Source organism: Physella acuta, unplaced genomic scaffold, assembly GCF_028476545.2.
Source record: "Physella acuta isolate Inbredline_101_S28 unplaced genomic scaffold, ASM2847654v3 ptg001097l, whole genome shotgun sequence".
NCBI lineage: Eukaryota > Metazoa > Mollusca > Gastropoda > Physidae > Physella > Physella acuta.
Window position 1 is genome coordinate 26,720 of NW_026732614.1, and position 22,487 is coordinate 49,206.

General features: G+C 43.5%; 1 protein-coding gene across 1 annotated transcript; it reads left to right on the forward strand.

The window, feature by feature from the left end:
- Positions 1 to 616: 616 nt before the first annotated feature.
- LOC131955721 (tyramine beta-hydroxylase-like) lies at positions 617 to 20,683 on the forward strand. Its single transcript, XM_059319950.1, has 11 exons — positions 617 to 743; positions 2,991 to 3,180; positions 7,314 to 7,545; positions 8,397 to 8,573; positions 9,771 to 9,937; positions 10,730 to 10,877; positions 11,537 to 11,644; positions 12,746 to 12,839; positions 16,393 to 16,550; positions 16,853 to 17,009; positions 19,039 to 20,683. The coding sequence occupies exons 1-11, from the start codon at positions 727 to 729 to the stop codon at positions 19,301 to 19,303; spliced, it is 1,713 nt and encodes a 570-aa protein (XP_059175933.1). The 5' UTR covers positions 617 to 726; the 3' UTR covers positions 19,304 to 20,683.
- The last annotated feature ends 1,804 nt before the right edge of the window (positions 20,684 to 22,487 follow it).

Sequence of the window (22,487 nt, forward strand, 5' to 3'; positions counted from 1 at the left end):
TATTTTACCCTGAGGTTAGGTTAGTGATATTTTAAATGTTTAATTAAAAAAAATAAATTGCATGTGTTTGCTCAATGCAATAACTCACCTATAACAAGTTTATGCTTTATAGATTTAAAAAAAAATCAACCTAAAGAATTGTACAGTGGTAGATGTAATAGGAGACGTTGGATATTGAGGACTTACATGTGTAAGGGCTGTGTTTTTAATGTTATTGCAGGATAAAAGTCTGTAAGTGTATACTAAGACAAAAGTCTGTCTCTGCATACAAAAACAATCACTGCATGCCAAGACAAAAGTCTGTCAGTGCACGCCAAGACAAAAGTCTGTCACTGCATAAAAAGACAAAAGTCTTTCACTGCATGCTAATCAAAAGTCTTTCAATGCATGCCAAGCGAACACCTCAAGCAATAACTTAACTCGGTCTTTGTTGTTTTACATCGTGTCACCTCTCGTTCCGTCAGTTCACCTCCCCACCCCCACCCAAACCCCCACCCCCACCCAAACCCCCACCCCCACCCAAACCCCCACCCCCACCCCCACCCTCCCTTCCCCACCTCTCTGATTATATTACAAGTTAAGTTTTCAGTACACACGGCTAGAGTTCTTTTCACAACCTTATGGGTTCTCGCTGAGGTCCACTTGGATTTAAGTAAACTAATCGTGCGATATTGTGTTCAATAATCTTGGAGGATAGATTTCAAGTTTTCAAAAGTGTTTTCAACAATGTTTGGAGTTTGGTGGTAAATAAAAATAGTTTCAATTAGATTATTTAAATAGGCACATTTTTAAAGTTCACTAGACTATTTAGAAATATTTTTAAACACTTTTAAATTGTTTTAGTGTGACTATTTTGATTTAGATGCTGGTAAGGAATAAATTCTAGTCTATATCATCGGGTTGACGGGCACCTTGTTCCCTGGGTTGACGGGCACCTTGTTCCCTGGGTTGACGTGCTCATTGTTCCCCGGGTTGACGTGCTCATTGTTCCCCGGGTTGACGTGCTCATTGTTCCCTGGGTTGACGGGCACCTTGTTCCCTGGGTTGACGTGCTCATTGTTCCCCGGGTTGACGTGCTCATTGTTCCCCGGGTTGACGTGCTCATTGTTCCCTGGGTTGACGGGCACCTTGTTCCCTGGGTTGACGTGCACCTTGTTCCCTGAGTTGACGTGCACCTTGTTCCCTGGGTTCCCTGGGTTGACGGGCACCTTGTTTCCTGGGTTGACGGGCACCTTGTTCCCTTTGTTCCCTTGGTTGACGGGCACCTTGTCCCTCTGGGTTGACGGGCACCTTGTTCCCTTGGTTGACGGGCACCTTGTTCCCTGGGTTGACGTGCACCTTGTTCCCTGGGTTGACGGGCACCTTGTTCCCTTTGTTCCCTTGGTTGACGGGCACCTTGTCCCTCTGGGTTGACGGGCACCTTGTTCCCTTGGTTGACGGGCACCTTGTTCCCTGGGTTGACGTGCACCTTGTTCCCTGGGTTGACGGGCACCTTGTTCCCTGGGTTGACGGGCACCTTGTTCCCTTTGTTCCCTGGGTTGACGGGCACCTTGTCCCTCTGGGTTGACGGGCACCTTGTTCCCTTGGTTGACGGGCACCTTGTTCCCTGGGTTGACGGGCACCTTGTTCCCTGGGTTGACGTGCACCTTGTTCCCTGGGTTGACGTGCACCTTGTTCCCTGAGTTGACGTGCACCTTGTTCCCTGGGTTCCCTGAGTTGACGTGCACCTTGTTCCCTGGGTTCCCTTGGTTGACGGGCACCTTGTTCCCTGGGTTGACGGGCACCTTGTTCCCTGGGTTGACGGGCACCTTGTTCCCTTGGTTGACGGGCACCTTGTTCCCTGGGTTGACGGGCACCTTGTTCCCTGGGTTGACGGGCACCTTGTTCCCTGGGTTGACGGGCACCTTGTTCCCTGGGTTGACGGGCACCTTGTTCCCTTGGTTGACGGGCACCTTGTTCCCTGGGTTGGCGTGCACCTTGTCCCTCTGAGTTGACGTGCACCTTGTTCCCTGGGTTCCCTGGGTTGACGGGCACCTTGTTCCCTGGGTTGACGGGCACCTTGTTCCCTGGGTTGACGTGCACCTTGTTCCCTTGGTTGACGGGCACCTTGTTCCCTGGGTTGACGTGCACCTTGTTCCCTGGGTTGACGGGCACCTTGTTCCCTGGGTTGACGGGCACCTTGTTCCCTGGGTTGACGGGCACCTTGTTCCCTGGGTTGACGGGCACCTTGTTCCCTGGGTTGACGTGCACCTTGTTCCCTGAGTTGACGTGCACCTTGTTCCCTGGGTTCCCTGGGTTGACGGGCACCTTGTTCCCTGGGTTGACGGGCACCTTGTTCCCTGGGTTGACGGGCACCTTGTTCCCTTGGTTGACGGGCACCTTGTTCCCTGGGTTGACGTGCACCTTGTTCCCTTGGTTGACGGGCACCTTGTTCCCTGGGTTGACGGGCACCTTGTTCCCTGGGTTGACGGGCACCTTGTTCCCTTGGTTGACGGGCACCTTGTTCCCTGGGTTGGCGTGCACCTTGTCCCTCTGAGTTGACGTGCACCTTGTTCCCTGGGTTCCCTGGGTTGACGGGCACCTTGTTCCCTGGGTTGACGTGCACCTTGTTCCCTTGGTTGACGGGCACCTTGTTCCCTGGGTTGACGGGCACCTTGTTCCCTTTGTTCCCTTGGTTGACGGGCACCTTGTCCCTCTGGGTTGACGGGCACCTTGTTCCCTTGGTTGACGGGCACCTTGTTCCCTGGGTTGACGTGCACCTTGTTCCCTTGGTTGACGGGCACCTTGTTCCCTGGGTTGACGTGCACCTTGTCCCTCTGGGTTGACGGGCACCTTGTTCCCTGGGTTGACGTGCACCTTGTTCCCTTGGTTGACGGGCACCTTGTTCCCTGGGTTGACGTGCACCTTGTTCCCCAGCTTACCTTCTAACGTGTTCCCGGCACCTACCTAAACACCATGGCCACCAGGTACTAAACCCTTGCCCTCCACAGCCTCACCCTCCTGCTCTGCCTCGGCTACTCAGAGGCTCATCAGTACTACCAGGATAGGATCCCCAACGGTCACCATGTGCCCCACCCCTGCATCCCCACCTACGGGTGGCCCGGGGTCGGGCATCAGAATCAGGACGGGGGAGGTGCAAGGAATCGGTTTGGTGAGGACTTTGCCACTGCTGGGCACAAGGTGAGATACCCCTCAGGTTTTCTGTTTTGGTTTTGTCTCGTGTTATCTCACAAGACACGAGATTTTCTAGAGACTTACAGGCGGGAAAGATTTAATGCTGATTAAGTGTAGAATATCTTATAACTTATAATGTAAAACCCACATAATTTCAATTCAAAGCAATCATTGTATGCGTAGCAATTTTTTTAATGAACTAGCATTTAAAAAATTTAAACTTATGTGTTTTGGCATATTAAAGTAAAAAAAAATAATTTAATTTGGTATAGAGTTAGAGAATTGTATGGCGCATTAAATTAAAATACAAATTAAAAATTCTGTCAAAAATATATCCGACAATTGCATGGTGCTGATCTGGCCTAGAGTTAGCAAGTTTCAGCATCAATGCCAGAGTACTGCGCCCCTGCTAGTACTGTTTTAAATAGTTTAAATTGGTATTGGAAGACCGAAGCTCTTCTATGTTTTCCGGTTAAAAAAAAGACAGTATCTTACAGCTATGCTGTTGTGGTATAGCTTTTAATGTAAAGATGAAGGTAAACCAGAGGCGTAGCGAGGGGGAGGGGGCGGGGAGGGGGTGCGGACCGCGCGGGGAGGGGGTGCGGACCGTGCGGGGAGGGGGTGCGGACCGCACTGGGTGACACCATTTAGGGGGGCGACACCAAGGCAAAAAATAGCAAAATATATAGAGAAAAACGTGAGGGGTGGGGGGGGGGGGATGCAAATAAAAAGTTTGAGGGGGGGGGGGGGTGCAAATCGAAATTTGAAAGTTTGTCCCCGGGAAGGGTCGCTACGCCTCTGGGGGGTGACACCATAAAGTGCCGCACCGGGTGACAACCGACATCGCTACGCCACTGGGTTAAACTACAGTGTTTCTTCCAGACTTTTTTCTCCGGGATGGCACTTGAAATTTTCGGGGGAGGGGGGTGTAGACTTTCTTCGGGGGGCGGACACTGTTAAAAGTATATATTTTCTATATAAATTATATAAATTTCATTTCGTTCGGGGGAAGGGGGGGGGGTAGAATTTTTTCAGGGGGGGGGGGGGTTGTTAAACTACCGTTTAGGTTCTTGATTAGGATTAATGTTAGGTTTAGAGTAATGTCAAGGAAGTGCCGGCGCCAGGATATTTAGCGCCCTAGGTGAAACTTATTAAAACACCCCCTTTCACACAATGTAATTACTAAAACATGTGTAAGAAAACAATTAACTAAAAGCGACATATTAATTTATTATTAGTTGCATACACGTTATAAGTAGACATCAAAATCTAATTTTACTTGCCTCCTTCGTTTGTATAAATTCCAGTTTGCAAGTGTAATCACATGTTATTGAAATTGTTGCTAAGTGCACGAGTCTACTTTGTACTTTACGACACAAAATGTCATAAATAATATAGATTCAATCCTAAAATTGTTATATATGAATCTTTTAGGAGAGGGTGAAAAATATGAAAAGATGATTGATTAGATTGTTAATTTACGTCTGTATGTCTACTAACATTAAGTATTGCAATCTATAACGGCTACTGATGTATTTGTCTTTCAACTTGATCATGCTAAAACAAAAACTACCAAACTATTTTTTTTTAGATCTTATGCTCTATATAATTTTTACAACAGCAAATAATAACTTAAAGTTGTATTTATATGTTAGCGGTCAACCTAAGGTGCAGGAATTTGAAACGAATGTAAAGTTAAGCAATGAATTTTCTCCCATTTGGAAACCCCAAAAAAAAAATTAATTCAAGGGAAATAACTTCCATAAGAGTAGCTAAATTAACAAGTATAACTAAGACATCAATGAAAAACACAAAAAAACACTCTAAATTTCATTATATAACCATTATATTAAATCTTTTATATTGGCTATGTAACCTTGTGAAAAAAAATATATTTTACTCATTGAATTTTTAACTGTAGGTTTTGCTTGAAAGTATAAAAACTGTAGCTTTATTACAACATACTTCCATTCAATATCGATGACATTCATTTCTTAATCGCCCAGACTTAAATCAGTGTAATAAAATTTTGGATCCCCTAAATAAAGGGACACCTTTTCTAAATATCAAACACGGGTAACTGTTTTAGACATTGCTAGAATTGTTGAATAACTATAAAAAAAATTATAATTTGAAAAAAAACAAACAAAGTTTACGGTTAGTTATAAATTCCAACATATTTAATATTATATTAATTCTTTAAGAGTGGTAATATAGATTACTAAAAAACTAAAGAAGTTTCAACTAGAGAACGCCTACTTTTCTTTGTATTCAGTGTAGTGTGTTCCGTACTGAATTGAAATCATTTAACTTGCGATAAACTCGACTACTCGATATACTCTATTACATTCACAACACATCAAACTTCGATACCTCAACATAACTAGACTCGATGCTCCAGAACTACGACACCAACTCGCTTAACTACACCAAGCTCTACAAACGGTACTCCCAAATCAACAACAATTTTTCTGGACCTACTACTACACCTTAACAGTCAATATAATTCGATACCTTAATACCACAAGGTTCGATAGTCTCGAACTCCAGAACTCCGGTACTTCATCACCTGCGTTCTTGTTTCTCTTCAACTACAATGCAGCCGAATAAAAATTGCTTTATACCTACGAAACCATATCAGCAACAGCCTTCCACCGTTACTCCCAAATCTAAACTTCTTCTTCTTCTTCTTCGTTCTTAATTATTAGTGTTGAAGGGGATAGAGATTTATCTGCCAGTGGGTTCGAACTCGAGACTGTTCGAATGTATCAACCATGAGCTTTTTGCCGACTCGACCACGCCTCCAACACAATTACGTGTTACGTGTCAACTGGTTTTGCGCCATTGAGGCCATTGACTCCGATTTCAGCCTGCTTTTCTTTTTGGATTTGCTTCCAACCAAGAACAAACTACAAGGCAGCAGTTGTTTAATTTTGGAGTTGTCTCTCCTAGAAGAGTGGCTGTCCCCAGCTAACGAGCCTCATCTGCCCGAGGGTTCGAACTCGAGACTTTTCGGTTTAGCAACCATGAGCTTTACCGACTCGACCACGCCGACCCCTGCCAAAACTAAACGATTCATCAAATCTTACCAAACAAGTACAATACTTTGAACACCCTGTCATTACAAAACTCTATACACCAGGACAGATTTCTAATTCAAAGTCAGAGAAAACGTGACTACAAGTACTACAAGCCCTATTAAAATTAAATAACCGTTTGAAATGTTTGAATTTTAAATAACGAACTTATTTAATCGTTTTCTACATCAATTATGTGACACCAAATTAAAAAGGTAAAGTGACTGGTAAAAAGCGCCCCGACCTTTCCAAATTAGGGATGTGGGGTTGCATTTTCACCATCGCGAATAAATATATGCCTAAATAGACCTAATTTTGGGTTGGGGGTGCAAAATTAATAGTTCGTCCTGGGTTCTACCAATAGATCGCTACTCCTTTAGAAAAGTTATTAATTATTAGGTACTTTTTGATAATAGCGATTAAACATTTTGCGCCCCCCCCCCCTAGGGATGGCGCCCTAGGCGACCACCTAGTTTGCCTTATAGGTAGCGGCGGCCCTGTGTCAAGGACTAAGTTTATAGTAGGGGTCATAGTAGGGGTCATAGTAGGGCTCATAGTAGGGGTCATAGTAGGGGTCATAGTAGGGGTCATAGTAGGGGTCATAGTAGGGGTCATCAAATAAAAAACGTTAGGGCTATGTCATGCAGCACATTTGAACTAAATATAAAATCTCTGCGGCCATGACAGAGAAAACATGAATTCTCTCCCTTACGCAATAGCTTAAATAACTGCTGAGTGTGTGACTGGTAGAGTTGTTTCATTAGACCTGGATATCATTAGAGTAAATGAAGTTGAACTCGTGTTTCTTGACCACGCCATATTAAAAAATGGTGTGGTCAGCACTATGTCCAGCCGCCTTTACTTTCCCTACCATGAGTCACGTACATATCAGAGCTTAGTGGACATTCTACTGACTCATATCCGGGATCCGAACTCGAGACTTTCGGGATAGCACTCGAGCGCTTTACCACTCAACCACGCTTTCCCATTTTGTCACTAAAACTAACGCTTACAACCCCTAGCCGAAGTGTGATACCATGTGACCCCTCCCCCCCCCTACAGTGGACACAAGAGCTCTGCCGCAATGACTCGGACAATGACGGGCTGACCAATGGCCAGGAGCTTGGGGACCCCGACTGTGTCTGGACCCCCCACGCCAACCCCACCCGCGTCGAAAACGTCACACACCCGGGGGTCTGTGAGCCGGTGGACGGTCCCGGGTGCCAGAACAGAAGCAGCTACGTCTCCTGTCAGCGGGATGCCTTTGAGCTATGTGACGCAATCCGCTCCCCTGGTGAGTATGGTCCATTTATTACTGATTGATTAATAATTAATTAATGTATTAATTAGTTTACAGCCAGTAAGTGGCAGTGTAGATGCCATGGAGTGTAAGTTGCTTGTTATTTAGCACACTAATCTGTTACTAGCTCTAGGTCAAACGTAACACTTACCTAACTCTAATCTAATGTAAACCTAATCTATTGTAACCCTAATCTATTGTAACACTAATCTAACTCTAATCTATTGTAACCCTAATCTAACTCTAATCTATTATAACCCTAATCTAACTCTAATCTAATGTAGCCCTAACCTAAATTAAAACAGTCATATGTCTAACCTAACTTTAAACTACAGTAACACTAACCTAACTCTAATTTAGCGTAAACACAAACCTAAAGTAAAACAGCCCTATGCTTAACCTAACTCTAATGTAACCTAACCTAAATTAAAACAGTCAAATGTCTAACCTAACTAGAATCGCTTTTGGCTTAACCCAAACTTAAACCAAGCACAACGTAGCCGTAATTTATATCAATCACACTGGAACCATATTATAATCAAACTTTGACCCTAAATTTAGACTTAAACCAAGCCTTATACGTTTTTTACCCTTATTGTAAGAAAAGTCTTTTACAAGATTTTCCTCTTAATTTTCTTCCTTTTTTATTGTAATTTTAGAGGTGATTTCCTTCTACAGTTAATTAAGTATTACGTAGCAGTATGTTATGCACCATATGACAAACTGACTCCGATTTTAGCCTGCTTTATTTTATGAATTTACTATCCAATTTCTAAAAAGTCGATATTATCATTAAATTCTATCGAAGCCTCGTTTTGGTTTTCAAAAATATTCTAACTCGCCAGACGTGAGAAACATGACCTTGACCTTGACCCGCGTGACCATCCCGCCCACGGGCACCAGCTACATCTGCCAGAGCTTCGACCTGCCCAGCGACCAGAGCTACCATATCGTGGCTGACCAGCCGATAGTGGACAACAGGGAGCTGCTGCACCACATGTTGCTGTTTGGCTGTCTGGACGGTGAGGTGCTAGCATATGGAGGCGGTGGGGGGGGGTGTTAGGGGTGGGGGATCTAAGGGGGGGGGGGGGGTGTTAGGGAGGATCTAAGGGGGGGGGGTGTAAACAATAAGTCACTAACCCCACCACCCCCCACCCCCCCACCCCCACCCTACGGGAGTAGGTGCTAGCATTGGGGGATGTTAGGGAAGAGGAGATCTAAGGGGATGTAAACACTAACCCCACCCCACGGGAGTAGGTGCTAGCATATGGAGGGGGGAGTGTTAGGGGGTGGGGGATCTAAGGGGGGGGGTGTAAACACTAACCCCCACCCCCACCACCACGGGAGTAGGTGCTAGCATAGGTGGATGTTAGGGGGTGGGGATCTAAGGGGGGTGTAAACACTAACCCCACCCCACCTCCCACCCCCACGGGAGTAGGTGCTAAATATGGGGATGTTAGGGGGTGGGGGATCTAAGAGGGATGTAAACACTAACCTCAATCTCTCAAAGGGCAGTATGATGCAAGTATACGCGGTTCTGAGTGAGTAGGGTGGGGGAGGGGGGTGTAAACACTACCCCCCCCCCCCCACTCCCTCACAACAGTATGGTGCTAGCATAGGCGTATCTAGAAGAGTGTACTTAAATATTTTCCAAGAACGGATCAAACCGGGGATGTACATTTAATACCCCTCTCTCCCCCACCCACCCTCTAATCCCACCCACCTCCCCACTAAAAAAGGCATACAAATATTTTAATATTTTAGGAAAATCACTTTTGTGTGAAGTGAAATATTTTAGTTTATAATTTGATTACTTGACGATAATAAGTTTAGAGATACTGACAAGTTTAAATCCTTTGCTGGTTATAACTTAAAAGATATGACAAAATATCTCATAACTAATTATCGCGGGACAATATATATATATATATATATATATATATATATATATATATATATATATATATATATATATATATTGACACACTTATATATATATATATATATATATATATATATATATATATATATATATATATATATATATATATATATATATATATATAATATGTAGGGAGAGGTGTGTGTGTGGTGTGGTGTGTGTGTGTTTGTGTGTGTGTCTGTCTGTGTGTCTGTCTGTTTGTGTGTGTGTATATATAATTAGTTCTACTCCACTGTATATTCGAGTGAATGAATGAAATTGAACCATTACCTCTCAGAAGCCACCGACCCAGTGGGCAGCTCCCACCCCCATCCATGTGAGATGAGCCCTGACCAATGCACGAGCATCATTGGCGGATGGACAGTGGGACAGTCAGGAGGGTGTTACGACGAGTCTATTGGTTTTAGAATAGGGGAGGAAGGTTTCAGCCGGGTCGTACTACAGGTTTGTCTTCTTACTTGTACCTATGTGGGCTAAACGTTTCAGGTCACTAACTTTTACTAACATCTCTGCATTAGTCTAAATCTTTACCAGGTCAGTCTATTTATAAACTCTTATTTTAAAAAATTAAATTAATTAAAATTATCTGCGAGTAGGTTCAATCTTGTGCTGTTTACAATATCTATGGTTGTCATTGTTGTCTACATTTATTACAAAGCGATACCCAGGGTCCAATTGTTTCTCTATAACAAACTCCAAATCCACATCAACATGTTTGTGTTATGTCAAGTTTTGACAGAGAACCACTACAACAGACTTAAGCAGATCCCATTCCTCCAGTACGAGAATCCTAAACTTATCTCACAAAACCATTCACCTTAACAATCCATAACTTATCTCACGGATCCACTACTTGAATCCTAAACATATCCCCTACAACAATCTAAACTTATCCACTACAACAACCCTAAACTTATCCACTACAGCAACCCTAAACATATCCACTACAACAATCCTAAACTTATCCCACAGATCCACTACAACAATCCTAAACTTATCCCACAGAGCCACTACACATATCCTAAACTTATCCCACAGATCCACTACACATATCCTAAACTTATCCCACAGATCCACTACAACAATCCTAAACTTATCCCACAGAGCCACTACACATACCCTAAACTTATCCCACAGAGCCACTACACATATCCTAAACTTATCCCACAGATCCACTACGGCAATCCTAAACTTATCCCACATATCCACTACACATATCCTAAAATTATCCCACAGATCCACTACGACAATTCCAATAATCCCAGCAATGAGACCAACATCACCGACGCCAGCGGTCTCCGACTCTACTACAGACCCGCCATGCCGACGGTCCAGGATCTAATCACATTCGTCGTAGGTCAAGAAGAGTTGCAGATACCCCCTGGTCAGTCGTCTTGTGAACCCATTGAAAAAAAATTTCTATTCCACCTGATGTCTCTCTGTCAAGCCTTTTTTTTTCTTGTTTGCGTGTGTTTGTGTATGTGTGTGTGTGTGCGTTTCAAAGTGTGTGTGAGTATATGTGTGACTGAGGGTGTAAGTGTTTGTGTGTGGGGGGAGGGGGGGTATGGTTGTATGCATGAGTATCTTTCTCTGTCTTAAACCCATATATCAATAGCAGAATAACAATATTATAATGGTCAATATGTCTCTCTGGTAAAAACCACCGGACTCAATTCGCCACCCTTTAATCCATCCCTCTCCCCCCTCCCCCGTGGACTAAACATGACCCTACGTCAACAATAACTCGGGGTAGACACCATTCTTCTATGGGACACACCCGTAACGCGTGTTGCCAACACATCTGTAAGAAAATATGAACACACTGTTGCACCATACGGTGTTTATGTTAGTCAAAAAATCGTATTGAAGGTTCACTAAAAAGTAAACAAAATGTTTAGTTAAGTTTTTCAACCTCTCCCCCTCCTCCCCCCCCCCCCCCCTCCCAGGTCAGTCCAGCCATTTTATTCAAGATTCTCTAAAAAGTAAACAAAATGTGTTTGTTAGTTTTTTCATCTCAAATTCTCTTCCCCCCCCCCCTCTCAGGACAGAGCCGAGTTGAACAATCTGCTGTCTGCCCTAGTGACTGTACCAGCATAATCCTAAAGAAACCTGCTTTCATTGTCAGCGTCCACAACCACATGCATTACCTGGGTGAGTACGTAATACAACACATGCATTACCTGGGTGAGTTTCATATCAACCATATGCATTACCTGGGTGAGTACGTAATACAACACATGCATTACCTGGGTGAGTTTCATATCAACCATATACATTATCTGGGTGAGTACGTAATACAACACATGCATTACCTGGGTGAGTTTCATATCAACCATATACATTATCTGGGTGAGTACGTAATACAACACATGCATTATCTTTGTGGCTTAAATCTAAACATGCATTACATATAAGGTGTGTTCATTTTTTCTACTCTGTAATCCTACCTGAGTGCTGTACTACCGCTACTGTCCAGAAATACTCGGATTTAGAAACGCATCCAACCGATCCTGTTTGAAATAGAGGGATATAACCAATGTATTAAGAAAACAAGGGACGTAACAATAGTATTATGACATCAAGGGATATTACCCAAACAAACATGAAAAATAGATTTTAAGTTTTTTCAAAATTATACTTTGATTAATTTCACATCATTATCATCACGCATCTCGTGAAACCGTTTAGGAGGAAAACTTTATCATACTGGGGTACTCTACCAAGTCGTTCCCAAAACATTCCAGATTCTTCTGCTTCACTGACTGCTGATCTTTTACAACACTGCTGTTGAATTAATGTTACATACAAATCTGTAACATCTAGGAGACTTCCAGTCAACAGGTTTCATATTGTCAAAATCTTCTTCTTCTTCGTTCTTAATTTTTAGTGTTGGGAGCTTTTTGCCGACTTGACCACGCCTCCATCACAATTAAGGATACGTGTCAACTGGTTATGCGCCATTGAGGCCATTGACTCCTGCTTTTCTTTTTGGATTTGCTTCCAAGAACAAACTACAAGGCAGTTGTTTGATTTTGGAGTTGTCTCTCCTAGAAGAGTGGCTGTCCCTAACTAACGAGCCTCATCTGCCCGAGGGTTCGAACTCGAGACTTCGGTTTAGCAACCATGAGCTTTACCGACTCGACCACACCGACCCCTTGTCAAAGTTTAATTAGTGAATATGGCATCCGTAGGGCTAAACATGCCTCCGTTAAAACCATTAAAGATAGGTTTGGTTTTTTTTTTTAAATGCAGGTCGAGAAATGAACGTGAGTTTGTACAGGAACGGTAGCAAGGTCAAGGATCTGAGCAAAGGCGATTTCAGTTATGATTCGCCCGTCACTCACAGGTAAGTTGAGCTCTATTGACATAGCTTGTTCAAATTAATTAGGTATAATTTTAAAAGGAAGGAGGCGGGGGGGGGGGGGGGGGGGTGAAGCGTATATAGATGTTAATTTTTCAAAATAAATTTTAAAAAACGTTCACGTTTCTTGAAGAACCAGATATATGCTCCTGTCATAGCTGAGGTTCATGTGTTATAACTTTAGCATTGGGGTTCAGAGGCGTAGCGACCCTTCCCGGCGCCCGGGGACAAACTTTCGATTTGCACCCCTCCCCCCCCCCCTTAAACAGTTGATGTGCACCCCCTAAAACTTTCAATTTGCACCCCCCCCCCCCCCTGAAACTTTCAATTTGTTTTTCCAACCCATTTTGGCGCCCCATAAGGTCGGCGCCCGGGGACATATGCCCCCCCCCCCCCTCACTACGCCTTTGTTGGGGTTGTGTTGAAGTTGTGTGGACCAAACTACAACAGCTAGGCAGTGTGCTGTCCACCAGCGTGTGGTCTAATGTGTTAAATCCAAGACACACACTTGAGTGCTCCGCTTAAGCAAGTCTTGAGCAATGTTTATGTCCCACCCCCCTTCCCGGATAATTTAGTCCGCCCCGGTTCCCCAAAAAAAAAAAACAGTTTCAAGCCCCCCCCCCCCCTTTCCATTTCCCCCACCCCCAAGAAAAAAAGTCTGGAAAAAAAAACCCACTGGTTTCTGCTTTAATCACACTTGTGCACGCTGACGAAGACCTTAGGTATAAACATAAAAGTACTTGCTATTATTCTCCAAGTGTAAAATTACGAACAATCTATTGATACATGTATGATTAAACCCCTAAACTCTGTATTAACCAATCTCTCACTACATTGATACATGTATGACCGAACCCCCTAAACCCTGTATTAACCAATCTCTCACTACATTGATACATGTTATGACCCAACCCCTAAACCCTGTATTAATCTCTCACTACATTGATACATGTATGACCGAACCCCTAAACCCTGTATTAATCTCTCACTACATTGATACATGTATGATTAAACCCCTAAACCCTGTATTAACCAATCTCTCACTACATTGATACATGTATGACCCAACCCCTAAACCCTGTATTAATCTCTCACTATAACTGATACATGTATAACCCAACCCCTAAACCCTGTACTAATCTCTCACTACATTGATACATGTATGACCGAACCCCTGAACCCTTATTAATCTCTCACTATAACTGATACATGTATGACCCAACCCCTAAACCCTGTATTAACCAATCTCTCACAATAACTGATACATGTATGATCGAACCCCTAAACCCTTATTAATCTCTCACTACATTGATACATGTATGACCCAACCCCTAAACCCTGTATTAACCTCTCACTACATTGATACATGTATGACCCAACCCCCAAACCCTGTATTAACCTCTCACTAAATTGATACATGTATGACCCAACCCCTAAACCCTGTATTAACCTCTCACTACATTGATACATGTATGACCCAACCCCCAAACCCTTATTAATCTCTCACTACATTGATACATGTATGACCCAACCCCCAAACCCTGTATTAACCTCTCACTACATTGATACATGTATGACCCAACCCCCAAACCCTTATTAATCTCTCACTACATTGATACATGTATGACCCGACCCCTAAACCCTTATTAATCTCTCACTATAACTAATACATGTATGACCCAACCCCTAAACCCTTATTAATCTCTCACTATAACTGATACATTTGTATAACCGAACCCCTAAACCCTGTATTAACCAATCTCTCACTACATTGATACATGTATGACCCAACCCATAAACCCTGTATTAACCTCTCACTACATTGATACATGTATGACCAGAGTTTCTTCCAGGCATGCCCCCCCCCCCCCCCCCCCCGAAAATTTTTTACCGCCCCCCCCCCCGAACGAAATGAAATTTATATAATTTATATAGAAAATATATACTTTTAACAGTGTCCGCCCCCCCGAAGAAAGTTTACCGCCCCCCCCCCCGAAGATTTCAAGTGCCCCCCCGGAGAAAAAAGTCTGGAAGAAACACTGTGTATGACCCAACCCCTAAACCCTGGATTAATCTCTCACTACATTGATACATGGGTGGACTCAGGGACGGTCTACTAACTTGAACACGGATTCGAACTCGAGACTTACGGGTTTAGCAATCCAGCTCTCTACCGCTAGACCACTCCGTCCCAACTCCGATGGGTACCTAACTCACGTTAGGGAAAGTAAAGGCGGCTAGGCATAGTGTTGACCACACTATCTCTTCATATGCCGATGTCACAGAAACAAGTGAACTCTACTTCACTTACCCCATAGACCGTCAGGTTTGAAAGGGAAACGTCACTTTACTTACATTGATACATGTTATGACCCAACCCCTAAACCCTGTATTAATCTCTCACTACATTGATACATTTGTATGACCCAAGCCCTAAACCCTGTATTAATATCTCACTATAACTGATGCATATATGACCGAACCCCTAAACCCTATATTAACCAATCTCTCACTACATTGATACATGTATGACCGAACCCCTAAACCCTTATTAATCTCTCACTATAACTGATACATGTATGACCGAACCCCTAAACCCTTATTAATCTCTCACTATAACTGATACATGTATGACCGAACCCCTAAACCCTTATTAATCTCTCACTATAACTGATACATGTATGACCCAACCCCTCAACCCTGTATTAATCTCTCACTATAACTGATACATGTATGACCCAACCCCTCAACCCTGTATTAATCTCTCACTCCATTGATACATGTATGACCCAACCCCTCAACCCTGTATTAATCTCTCACTCCATTGATACATGTATGACCCAACCCCTCAACCCTGTATTAATCTCTCACTCCATTGATACATGTATGACCCAACCCCTCAACCCTGTATTAATCTCTCACTCCATTGATACATGTATGACCCAACCCCTCAACCCTGTATTAATCTCTCACTCCATTGATACATGTATGACCCAACCCCTCAACCCTGTATTAATCTCTCACTCCATTGATACATGTATGACCCAACCCCTAAACCCTTATTAATCTCTCACTACATTGATACATGTATGACCCAACCCCTAAACCCTTATTAATCTCTCACTATAACTGATACATGTATGACCGAACCCCTAAACCCTTATTAATCTCTCACTATAACTGATACATGTATGACCGAACCCCTAAACCCTTATTAATCTCTCACTATAACTGATACATGTATGACCGAACCCCTAAACCCTTATTAATCTCTCACTATAACTGATACATGTATGACCCAACCCCTAAACCCTGTATTAATCTCTCACTACACTGATACATGTATGACCCAACCCCTAAACCCTGTATTAATCTCTCACTACACTGATACATGTATGACCCAACCCCTAAACCCTGTATTAATCTCTCACTACACTGATACATGTATGACCCAACCCCTAAACCCTGTATTAATCTCTCACTACACTGATACATGTATGACCCAACCCCTAAACCCTGTATTAACCAACCTCCCCAGCCACAACCCCCCTGTCCCTATTTACCCCGGGGACGAGCTGCGAACGACCTGTGCCTACAGCTCCCTCACCTCCAAGAACAATGTCACCTACGGCAGGGGGACGGCGGACGAGATGTGCTACGGTTTTTTGATCATGTACCCCAGGGACGCCATTAGGAGTAAAATTTGTTTTTACACAGTTGTTGATAGTATCGTCTATGCCGTCCTTTGTTTCGTTTTTCTTTCAGTTTTCAACTTTTGAATTCGTGTTTTTTTTTCTTATCTAAGCCTATATGTTTTGAATTTTTATTTATAAAGTTTTTTTTTTTTTTGTTTCCACCTTTTGCTATAAGATCAGACCTTCTTTCATGTATGTCATGGGGGGGGGTGAAGAACGTCTGCCACCACACATTTATTTCCATTCCAGTATTTAATTAATCTTACCGCGGGAATATTTTTTTTTTAAAAACCTGTATTTCAGCACGCAATCCTAGCTGCATCAGTTCCGGAAACCTCTCACAATGCCAGCGGCCCCTCGACGGATGTCCGTTGTTCGAATTTGGTAATGGTACCGATCCCACCGCCCAGACCATTTTCACCAACCTGACCGACCACTGCATCAATGACAGCGTTTGCAGGTAACTAGATTTGTAAACTTTTTCCTTTCTTCATCGTGAAGAGTTTCACATCCATGTTAGATATATGTAGTAAATATTTTAACCAGCAATTTGTTAAGTGGCTGTGTAGATATTTCCTAACACAGCAATAAAACTTTGATGCTAACAATTTCTTATCATTGAGGCTCCATTATTGTTGGAGGTAAATACAATATTCACACAACGTATGTTCAGTTATGATCACGTTGCATTTGGTATTTTTTCTAAAGTAAAAACATAACACGCGGTGTGTAGAAAAGTCCATTGTTGTAGTCAATGTGGTCGAGGCTAACCCACCCTAACCCCACCCTAACCCCATCCTAACCCCACCCTAACCCCATCCTAACCTCACCCTTACCCCACCCTAACCCACCTAACCCAACCTAACCCCACACCGTGGTCACCCAACATGACATTTGTCTAACGTATAATGACAACTTTTGGTGACACAAACTTGTGTCATTTTCAATTGCTTCAGATTCAAAATTGTAAATATAAAATAAAATCAACTTTAATTTTTCGGGCAGCTCCCTTTCTCCTTGTCACTTCTACGCCACTTCAGTTTGTCCTGTTTCTAAAAGCTTTGAACTAACTCCTTGTCGCACCCCCCCCCTCCAACTTCACCCCGCCTCTCCTTAAGCCCTGACTCCCTGACTGAGAGAGTGTCTCCCCCCCTCCCCCTCCAACTTCACCCCGCCTCTCCTTAAGCCCTGACTTCCTGACTGAGAGAGTGTCGCACCCCCCCCTCCAACTTCACCCCGCCTCTCCTTAAGCCCTGACTTCCTGACTGAGAGAGTGTCGCACCCCCCCCCCCTCCAACTTCACCCCGCCTCTCCTTAAGCCCTGACTCCCTGACTGAGAGAGTGTCGCACCCCCCCCCTCCAACTTTACCCCGCCTCTCCTTAAGCCCTGACTCCCTGACTGAGAGTGTCGCACCCCTCCCCCCTCCAACTTTACCCCGCCTCTCCTTAAGCCCTGACTCCCTGACTGAGAGTGTCGCACCCCTCCCCCCTCCAACTTTACCTTGCCTCTCCTTAAGCCCTGACTCCCTGACTGAGAGAGTGTAGCACCCCGCCCCCCTCCAACTTCACCCCGCCTCTCCTTAAGCCCTGACTCCCTGACTGAGAGAGTGTCGCACCCCCCCCCCTCCAACTTTACCCCGCCTCTCCTTAAGCCCTGACTCCCTGACTGAGAGTGTCGCACCCCTCCCCCCTCCAACTTTACCCCGCCTCTCCTTAAGCCCTGACTCCTGACTGAGAGTGTCGCACCCCTCCCCCCTCCAACTTTACCCCGCCTCTCCTTAAGCCCTGACTCCCTGACTGAGAGTGTCGCACCCCTCCCCCCTCCAACTTTACCCCGCCTCTCCTTAAGCCCTGACTCCCTGACTGAGAGTGTCGCACCCCTCCCCCCTCCAACTTTACCCCGCCTCTCCTTAAGCCCTGACTCCCTGACTGAGAGTGTCGCACCCCTCCCCCCTCCAACTTTACCCCGCCTCTCCTTAAGCCCTGACTTCCTGACTGAGAGTGTCGCACCCCTCCCCCCTCCAACTTTACCCCGCCTCTCCTTAAGCCCTGACTCCCTGACTGAGAGTGTCGCACCCCTCCCCCCTCCAACTTTACCCCGCCTCTCCTTAAGCCCTGACTCCCTGACTGAGAGTGTCGCACCCCTCCCCCCTCCAACTTTACCTTGCCTCTCCTTAAGCCCTGACTTCCTGACTGAGAGTGTCGCACCCCTCCCCCCTCCAACTTTACCCCGCCTCTCCTTAAGCCCTGACTCCCTGACTGAGAGAGTATCGCACCCCCCCTCCCTCCAACTTCACCCCGCCTCTCCTTAAGCCCTGACTCCCTGACTGAGAGAGTATCGCACCCCCCCTCCCTCCAACTTCACCCCGCCTCTCCTTAAGCCCTGACTCCCTGACTGAGAGAGTATCGCACCCCCCCTCCCTCCAACTTCACCCCGCCTCTCCTTAAGCCCTGACTCCCTGACTGAGAGAGTGTGTGTCTCTCCCCAGACCAGAATGCCGGAAGCTTGTGGACGACCTCAAGACACGCCCATGTTTCCAGGGGGAGCCACTGGAGCTGCTGCCACTTTACCTGGCTAAGACCGAGTGGGGCCGGGAGTTCCTGACCCGTCTGGGATCCTATCTGAAAAGCGACCCCCGGGACAGACCCTGCACCAGAGGTGCCGCTATACGAAACGCCCCTGAATTTGTGATCCTTGCAACAGCTGTCATTGCTTATGTTATGAATCTTGTAAAAGTTGATCTGCTGTGGTGAATCTTCTAGAGGTTGATGAATAAAAGATGTCATAGGGTTCATCCATAAATGACGTCACGCTTTTTTGGACGATTTTTACCTCCCCCTTCTCCTTCGTCACACTTCGTCACAAAAAGTCAGACCCCCCCCCCCCCTAAAATGACGTCACACCTCAGTCTACAACCCCCCTCAAAATCGCTGTTGAATTTTTCTTAAAACATCGATATTTTTCCAAAATCTTGTCAGAACTCCGTCAATATAGGAGTATTTTGATCAGTTCCTATTACAATTTATTAAAACAGTTTTCTAAAACACGAAATAACGTTTAAAATTCTTTTTCTAACATTGCTTTTTTATAATGAAAAAGTGTGACGTCGCACTATCTGAACCTCCCCTCCCCCTCATCACACAACGTCACAAAATTACGGACCCCCCCCCATCCCCCTACGAATGTGACGTCATTTATGGACGACCCCTTACTTCTGTGATGAAACTTCTTAATGTTGATCAGAAAGAAAGTGATAAAATAATGACAAACTGTTTTGAATATTTTAAATTAATCTACTTTGTGCCTTTTATGCCAAATGCCATATCATATGCCTTATGCCTCATACTAAATGCCTTTTGCCTTCTGCCTTTTTCCATATGCCTTTTGCTTTATGCCTTGTGCCCTATGTTTGTCTTATGTCTTGTATCTGTCATTTGTTAGTCTTACAAATGTCTTTAATTGTTGAGTTTCTATTGTCACATGTATGTAGAATGTATAAATTTGATACGTGATTTGGTCCGATTTGAAAAAAAAATTATATGGAGCCCTCTCACACACATTGGTCAGATTTATTCATTTTTTAAAACTATTTTTTATTTAAAATCCTTTAAAACATCAGTTGACAGATAGCTTGTTTTAATTAATTATTTATTTAAATATTACCTAACTTAAAAAAAATCAATTATTTAATTGTTTGAAAACTCTTTTACTTTATCTTTAAAATATTTTTTTTAACTGATAGCTTTTCTTACCTGAATTCTTTAAAACTTTCAACCCACATTTATTTATTTTTATCTTATTGTTTGAAAACCATCTTTACATAAATTGTTTAAATTTTGAGTTAGGATATAACTTATCAAATTCATGTGTATTGTTTCAAAGAAGTTGTGATTTTTTTTATATATTCCAAAGTATTAGTTACTTCTGGCTTTTTGTTCTGAGTTTTGTTTTCCAAGTTTTTGCTAGAAATTACAACTTGTTGTTTTGTAACTCACATTTTTAAACTTTTACTGCTTTCGTAAAAATCTGGCTTTTATATGCTTTTTTTTTTTTAAATTAAGAATTTTTATAACAAATTAAGGCATTCTTAGGACATTCTTAAATTATAGTTCATTGAGTAATGTAATATATTTTAAAGTATTAGTTTATCAACTTTAAGTTTTAATTGTAAAAAATGAAAGGTTTTGATGTAATTATGTTGAAAATATTTTTATTATCTAACTTACACTGTTTGCATTTGTGATCACTTATACAGATATACCAAATATAGCTGATTTTGAATTAAATTTTAATGCCTCACCATGTCTTATTGTTCTAAATTGCGTGTTGGAATGTTTGCAAGAATAGAAAAATGGCGTATGAATGAGTATGGAGGAGGGAGGGACTATGCATCTCAGTGGTGGGGGGGGGGGGGGGGTCAGTTGTTGTAGAAAGCAATACGGGCCCCTAGGGAGGGCAGAGTATTTAAGCCCTGACGAAAACTTACGTGGCCGATTAGGTGTTTCTTTCAGACTTTTTTCTGCCCCAAAATATGGAAGAAGATTGTGAATTCATTGTTTATTGGGCATAAAATATATTTTATGAATGGTATAAAATCTAAGTAAAGTAAAGTTTCCCTTTCAAACCTGACGGTCTATGGGGCAAGTGAAGTAGAGTTCACTTGTTTCTGTGACCTCGGCATATGAAGAGATAGTGTAGTCAGCACTATGCCCAGCCGCCTTTACTCTCCCTAACGTGAGTTAGGTACCCATCAGAGTTGGGTGGACTCAGGGACGGTCTACTGACTTGAACCCGGATTCGAACTCGAGACTAACGGGTTAGTAGTCCAGCTCTCTACCGCTAGACCACTCCGTCCCATGGTATAAAATCTACGAAGGGGTTAATTTTTCAAGATGGCCGCCGTTGTAATAGTTACCAAGATTTTTTCACCAATTTTTTTTAGTGGAAATGCATATGCGGATATATATAAAGAAATAACTGTTTTCTAACGAGTATTAAATTTTTTTTTATCGGGGCCTTCCCCCTTAAGTCACGCCTACACTCAGGTGACGTCTAAAAAAAAAACAATAGTCTCGTGATGACGTCACTGTATGGTGCTAAACATCTTTTGACGAGCTACCCCACGAGTGTTGGCCTAGTTTATTTACCACTGGCGTTCATGCAGTATTCACAATTACAGTCAGTGGCGTAGCGAGGTCGGGTGTCACCCACCCCCCAGAGGCGTAGCCACCCTTCCCGGGGACAAACTTTTCGATTTTCGATTTGCACCCCCCCCCCCCTCAAACTTTCGATTTGCACCTCTTAAACCACTATTTAACACTCAAATTAATCACTTAATTAAGTGGAATTATCATTTATCTCTATATATTTTGCTATTTTTGCCTTGGTGTCACCCCCCTAAATGATGTCACATTATTGTGAATGGTCCACATTCCCCCCCCCCCCACCCCACCCCCTCGCTACGCCTCTGATTACAGTTTGATTTTTTTTGTAAAAAGATTAGCACTTAGAATATTAATTTAATACAGCTCATTGTTTAACATTCCGGCAAACACGCTCTTAAACACACATAGTCTCTCTCACACACACACTCACACAGACACTCTCTCATACACATAGTCTCTATCACACACCTACTCTCACACACGTAATCGCACGCACACACACTCTCACACACATTCTCTCACACATATAGTCTCTCTCTCACACACACACTCTCTCACATACAAACTCTCACACAAATTCTCTCTCACACAGTCTCTCTGACACATTCAAACACACTCTTTCACCAACACACTCACAAACAGACACACACTCACTCACACACATTCTCTCACTCACACACTCTCACACGCATTCTCTCACACATACACTCTCACGCACACATTTTTACACACACACATTTTTACACACACACATTCACACAAACACACACAC

Excerpts from the sequence above, each read along its gene's own strand:
- LOC131955721 (XM_059319950.1), top strand. Across the intron at positions 7,546-8,396 it reads TGACGCAATCCGCTCCCCTG|ACGTGAGAAACATGACCTTG; the intron begins GTGAGTATGGTC and ends CTAACTCGCCAG. Across the intron at positions 11,645-12,745 it reads CAACCACATGCATTACCTGG|GTCGAGAAATGAACGTGAGT; the intron begins GTGAGTACGTAA and ends TTTTAAATGCAG.